Source organism: Schistocerca americana, chromosome 8, assembly GCF_021461395.2.
Source record: "Schistocerca americana isolate TAMUIC-IGC-003095 chromosome 8, iqSchAmer2.1, whole genome shotgun sequence".
NCBI classification, from domain to species: domain Eukaryota; kingdom Metazoa; phylum Arthropoda; class Insecta; order Orthoptera; family Acrididae; genus Schistocerca; species Schistocerca americana.
In genome coordinates, this window is record NC_060126.1 from 47,488,064 (window position 1) to 47,494,804 (window position 6,741).

The 6,741-nt window shown below is 44.7% G+C and overlaps 1 protein-coding gene across 1 annotated transcript; it reads right to left on the reverse strand.

The window, feature by feature from the left end:
• Positions 1-780: 780 nt before the first annotated feature.
• LOC124545514 lies at positions 781-3,368 on the reverse strand. Its single transcript, XM_047124460.1, has 2 exons — positions 3,191-3,368; positions 781-1,682 (listed from the first exon to the last, which is right to left on the reverse strand). The coding sequence occupies exons 1-2, from the start codon at positions 3,366-3,368 to the stop codon at positions 781-783; spliced, it is 1,080 nt and encodes a 359-aa protein (XP_046980416.1).
• Between the last annotated feature and the right edge of the window lie 3,373 nt (positions 3,369-6,741).

A 6,741-nucleotide genomic window follows, 5' to 3' on the forward strand; every position in this document is an offset into this window, starting at 1 on the left:
CTTTGTATGGAAGTGAGACGATAAACAGTTCAGACACGAAGAGGATAGAAGCTTTTGAAATGCTAAAGCTGACATGGGTAAGTCATGTACACTCCTGGAAATGGAAAAAAGAACACATTGACACCGGTGTGTCAGACCCACCATACTTGCTCCGGACACTGCGAGAGGGCTGTACAAGCAATGATTACACGCACGGCACAGCGGACACACCAGGAACCGCGGTGTTGGCCGTCGAATGGCGCTAGCTGCGCAGCATTTGTGCACCGCCGCCGTCACGCCGCTTTCACACTATACGGTTTTGACCGTACGGCAAAAAGCCGTACGAGTTTTAGCCGTGCCTGTGTTGCTTTCACATTACACGGCTTTTTGACGTGACCAGTTGTTGGTGTCTATTCAGTTTGCTTAATGTGTGTATCAAGATGAACCGTAAACGAGTTGTTGCTTTGTGGTTGCTTCATCGTCGCCGCAAAAGAAAAGGTCGTCTTTTGTGGGTACACCCCATTAACCAGAGAAGAGACGAAGTGGGTTTATTTTATACACTCTTTGAAGATTTGAGGAACGACGGAAATAAATTCTTTAACTATTTCCGAATGTCTATTACCTCGTTTGACGAATTACATAGAAAACTAAAGGATGTGTTACAACGACAAAACACACAATTCCGCAATTGCATCCAACCTGTTCAAATGCTGGCTATCACGTTAAGGTAATTTAATACATAAAAACTAGTTCTGTTTATTTACTTATTTATTTGTGTTTTACATTTTTATTACGCTCAGATTATGAAGTAGAAAAGTCAATATCAATATCAGCAGTTGAAACCAAAGAGTTTGTAGCAGGACTGACTGTACTGTCACTTTGTGGCGACAGGCTCTCTGCAAAAACGTTGTAGAACTGCGTTGTTGATGGTGGGCCTTCATGGCTACTTGTGGAAGGCGAAGGGTATGGTGGTGGCACTTTATTAATTCGTTGATAAGAACTGCGACCTTGAGAAGTCTGTAATGGTTGTTCGAGAAAAGTAGTTGGGTTTGGTGCAGCTGGAGGAGGACGAATCTGATGCGTATGGTAAGAGGATATTGGAGCAGCATTTTCCATAGGTGAATAAGAATAAGCTTGAAATCTATTATTATAGGGCATGGGAGGTGTGTAATGGGTAAATGGAGGAGGTTGAGCTGTCAATATATTTCTCCTTTCATATATATTTTCTATAACTTTGAGGACTCCCATCTGAAACTGAAGATAATCCTGTTCATCAAATTTTTCCAGATGAGGCTTCAGACTAAGTAAAAATGACATTTTGCTGCAAGGTTTGTCTTCTTCCAGAGCTCGTAATATTTTCATTTCGATTGCATCAGGTTTTCTATGTTTTCTGTTTGTATGGCACTCGCTTTTGGATGTTTGTTGTGTGGGTGCTGTATCAAATGGCCCAGAAACATTCTCAGTATTTTCGACGGAGCCCTGCGTTTCTATATCTTCTTCCAGTCTGGCGGTGCGTTCCGATTGAAAACTGTCCTCCGTCTCTCGAGCATCATACAGCTTTTTTAGAAACTGCAGCTGATCAGAATATACATACTTTTTCATTTTCTTTGCTGCTGAGCCACTTTTTTTCGCAGCTTGAATTTTTATGTTTGACTTCACAAAGGAGTCTCGTAGATTGGTCCACCTCCGTATTACTTCTATACCTACATCAAAAGAAAACAAAACTGTATGAAAACATTTTAATTTTGTATAGAAAAAAGCAAAACTGTAACAAAAAATGTCCACTGCAAACTAAATGTCACTGATTTTTTTTCGTTTTGTTCAGGTATCTGGCAAGCGGTTGTTCCTTCACTGACTTACATTTCCAGTACAGAATTGGGATTTCTACAGCAAGTAAAGTGGTTAATGATGTATGCACAGCAATTTGGTCATCACTGCGGGAAGAATGTATACAAAGACCGACCAAAGAGGTATGGGAATCAATAGCGGCTGGATTTGAACGTACTGCTAATTTCCCCCACTGCTTAGGAGCGGTGGATGGAAAACATATCCGTCTTACTGCCCCATTTAATAGCGGATCAATGTACTTCAATTACAAAGAATACTTTTCTGTGGTTCTGATGGCTGTAGCGGATTCCAACTACAGGTTCATTTATGTCGACGTAGGAAGTTATGGCAAAGACTGTGACTCTTCAGTGTTCAGACGGTCCAGTTTATGGAAGTCAATAGAAAGTAATTCCCTGGAATTTCCAGACGTCCAATGTCTGCCTGGTACGGAAGGTCCAAAAGTACCCTACTTCTTCGTGGGAGACGCAGCATTTGGCCTACACACGCATTTGCTCCGGCCTTTTGGGGGAACAAACTTGACAGTTGAGAAACGTGTATTTAATTACCGTTTGTGCAGAGCAAGGAGGTATGTGGAATGTGCTTTTGGCATCCTCACCAATAAGTGGCGGTTGTTTCACCGACCTTTAAATGTTCATCCAGATTTTGCAGTAAAAATGGTTAAAGCTTGCATTGTTTTACACAATTTTGTACGTCAGAGAGATGGATTTATAATTGAAGACACCACATCCTTCACTGGTTTGGAAGACTTAGCCCAAGATGCCAACATAAGAGGAGGACTGACAGCCAACGCCATAAGGAACACTCTTTGTAAATATTTTATGACAAATGCTGGAAGCGTGTCATGGCAGATGTCAAAGATATAAATTAACAAGCCTTTTCCTTTTTGTAGATTGTTTGTGAAAGCCTGCGACTGTATAGTAAATAGTTTTCTTTATAAATAAATTACTGCTACCACTCACGTTTTTAATCGTTTTGTTTATATTTTGTACGACGCGTTTCGGGAAATAATTCCGATCTTCAAGTGCGTTTTTTTCTCTAAGTTTTCATTATGTGTAGTGTTTTTTTATTTGTGAGGTCTTGTGCGTGTTTCTCTTATAAATTACAGTAAAGAAAACAGAATGCAAGACCTGACACATAAAAAGACACCACACATGATGAAAACTTAGAGAAAAACGCACTTAAGGATGGGAATTATTTCCCGAAACGCGTCGTGCAAAATATAAACAAAACAAAAAAAACGTGACTGGTAGCAGTAATTTACTTATAAACAAACGATTTACTTTTAGAATAAAATTTATAACGTTAAATAAAAACTGTTTAAAACGTATTAAATGTAATATTAATATATTAAATAAATACTTACCAAACGCATTTTTATCTTTGTCTTCCATCTCATCAAAATCTTGCTTCAGTGCTACGCAAACTTCCCGCCAAGCATTCTTTGTAGCAATACGATCTCTATACGCATCTAGAGTTTTGTCCCACAGAACAGGTCTTACTTCCACCAAGGTTATCAAAAGTTCAGTATCAATTTCATCCATTCTTCTACACTTTTCAGTAAACAAGAATAAACACAAATGAATAAAACGACACTACAACGAACTAGTCGACGCCGTACGGCTCAAAACCGTCCAGTGTGAAAGCATGCACTTAGTCACGTAGGCCACTGTTGTCGAACTTGCCGTACGGCGACCGTCTGTTGTAGTGGCAAGACACGGCTGCAGCACGGCACGGCAGCGGCATTTTGCCGTCGCCGTATAATGTGAAAGGCGCCATACATTTCTTCACACCTACAGCCGTACGGCTTTTTGCCGTACGGTCAAAACCGTATAGTGTGAAAGCGGCGTCAGTGTCAGCCAGTTTGCCGTGGCATACGGAGCTCCATCGCAGTCTTTAACACTGGTAGCATGGCGCGACAGCGTGGACGTGAACCGTATGTGCAGTTGACGGACTTTGAGCGAGGGCGTATAGTGGGCATGCGGGAGGCCGGGTGGACGTACCGCCGAATTGCTCAACACGTGGGGCGTGAGATCTCCACAGTACATCGATGTTGTCGTCAGTGGTCGGCGGAAGGTGCACGTGCCCGTCGACCTGTGACCGGACCGCAGCGACGCACGGATGCACGCCAAGACCGTAGGATCCTACGCAGTGCCGTAGGGGACCGCACCGCCACTTCCCAGCAAATTAGGGACACTGTTGCTCCTGGGGTATCGGCGAGGACCATTCGCAACCGTCTCCATGAAGCTGGGCTACGGTCCCGCACACCGTTAGGCCGTCTTCCGCTCACGCCCCAACATCGTGCAGCCCGCCTCCAGTGGTGTCGCGACAGGCGTGAATGGAGGGACGAATGGAGACGTGTCGTCTTCAGCGATGAGAGTCGCTTCTGCCTTGGTGCCAATGATGGTCGTATGCGTGTTTGGCGCCGTGCAGGTGAGCGCCACAATCAGGACTGCATACGACCGAGGCACACAGGGCCAACACCCGGCATCATGGTGTGGGGAGCGATCTCCTACACTGGCCGTACACCACTGGTGATCGTCGAGGGGACACTGAATAGTGCACGGTACATCCAAACCGTCATCGAACCCATCGTTCTACCATTCCTAGACCGGCAAGGGAACTTGCTGTTCCAACAGGACAATGCACGTCCGCATGTATCCCGTGCCACCCAACGTGCTCTAGAAGGTGTAAGTCAACTACCCTGGCCAGCAAGATCTCCGGATCTGTCCCCCATTGAGCGTGTTTGGGACTGGATGAAGCGTCGTCTCACGCGGTCTGCACGTCCAGCACGAACGCTGGTCCAACTGAGGCGCCAAGTGGACATGGCATGGCAAGCCGTTCCACAGGACTACATCCAGCATCTCTACGATCGTCTCCATGGGAGAATAGCAGCCTGCATTGCTGCGAAAGTTGGATATACACTGTACTAGTGCCGACATTGTGCATGCTCTGTTGCCTGTGTCTATGTGCCTGTGGTTCTGTCAGTGTGATCATGTGATGTATCTGACCCCAGGAACGTGTTAATAAAGTTTCCCCTTCCTGGGACAATGAATTCACGGTGTTCTTATTTCAATTTCCAGGAGTGTAGTTAAAGGAGAGATGGTGGGTAGGAACGGGGAGAGATAAAGCTTGTGGCATAACTTGATTAAACGGAGGAATAGGGATAGTAGGACTCATTCAGAGACATCAAGGGATCACTGACTTATAAACTGAGGGAAGTGTCGACGGGTAAAAATTGTAGAGAGAGAGACCGAGAGATGAACACAGTATGTTCAAAAGGATGTAAAGGCTTGCATAGGATAGAGTGCGTGGAGAGCTGCATCAAACGAGTCTTTGGACTAAAGGCCACAACAGGAACAAAATAGAAGTACATAATCAACACTGAAACATCTCGAATAAGTGAAAGAAACGAGGATTTCAAAGATAGCCTTGCAAGACAAACACACAGGAAAGGGTGTGGTGGACTTTTCGACCGTGGACTTCGCGGCCCGTGACGTCACTGTGGTGCTTCCAACCATAATTACCTTAGCTGTGGGCTTTCAAAGGAAGTTGCAACAGTTTTGAATGCTCTGGTTGGAAAAACCACGGTGCAAAACTGCTTGGTCGGAAGTGCCACGATACCTGTGGCACCTACAAAAGGGTCGTAAAGCCGAGACACGGAAGTGGGGAATAGGAAAACCAGTTAGAGGATGGAACTGAGGCCAGAGCGGAAGAAGAAGACAAGTTACATTCAACACAGGTCTCTTTTCAGTTGGCTGCCTGCCCCCATGGATTGGATGCTGCCCCACTGCTTTCAAACAACCTTCAAAGCAGGTACAGGTAGGCAGCCATCACAGGCTGGTGGTACCAGGTGTAAAAACCAACCCCGACAGCTCCCCTTCCGAAGATACAGCACGTGCCTTCTACATGAGGTGCTAACTGAGTAACACACATGACGTCGGGAGAAAGGCTGCTTGGTCGTCCAGCACAAGCCGAATGATGTCTCTGCGATCTTTGCAGTCTGTACTCGGGAATGTGGACCTTCGTAGCGGTAATATTCGAAATGGATTTCGTAGTGAAGTGTTGAAATAATTTCGCAAGTTTTCAGACACGTGCGTTGCATGTTTAAGCGAGCCAGCACCGCATCGTCTCTCCCGTGATGCATTCGATTTGAAGCGTCTTATCGGTGCGTTGTAAAGCAAACGCTCGTGAGAGCATAGATTTTTGTCCAGTTTTGGCGGAAAATTAGACAAAAAAAAAAAAAAAACACTGTAGAACATTGCTAGTAACGTGGGCTTACAGAGGAGACAAGGCCTTGAAGGTTAGACAGTGCCACCTTCGGAAAGCTGCATAAAACAAAATGAAAAGGAAGCTTACTTCGGGCTTCTAAGCCAGCATGCTCCTCGAACTATAAACGAGTGCGTCTTGAAAGCAGACTGCTTTAACAACGTGGGTACGTCCTACCTTTGAATTTTTCTCAAGCACACCAAACAGGACTAATAGGGGATACCGACCTAACCTTATAACTCGCTTATCCACTCACCGTACTACGGTGGAACTCGTCATTTCTCACGTTAGCAGACAGTTGGCAGAACTGACAGAAGAGACAAATGAAACGAAAAAAAAAAAATCTTCGTAGCACCAATGCGCGACTGAACCACTGACTATCAAGTTCTTTCACACTCGAGATAGCCTTCATCGGCTAGCTTCTCGCTTATTATCCTAAAAAAAAAATCTGTATGTACTGCCAGAACTTTTTCTTTAAATTTTGTACAATCGTTTGGAAGTGAGAATACATAATACCAAGGGAACTCCTTGGAGACGGAAATTGATTGTGTGCTCATTTGTCGAAAACTGACATTTTGAGACCGTTGCCGTGTACAAAATGCAGGATGATTCTTCCACAGATTAAAGCAGCACGCAGCGGCTGTTAAT

Bases quoted from the DNA above. Each gene is read 5' to 3' on its own strand.
- LOC124545514 (XM_047124460.1), bottom strand. From the start codon at position 3,368: ATGGATGAAATTGATACTGAACTTTTGATAACCTTGGTGGAAGTAAGA. The intron at 1,683-3,190 runs GTAAGTATTTAT...CTTTTGATGTAG, and splicing joins CAAAGATAAAAATGCGTTTG to GTATAGAAGTAATACGGAGG.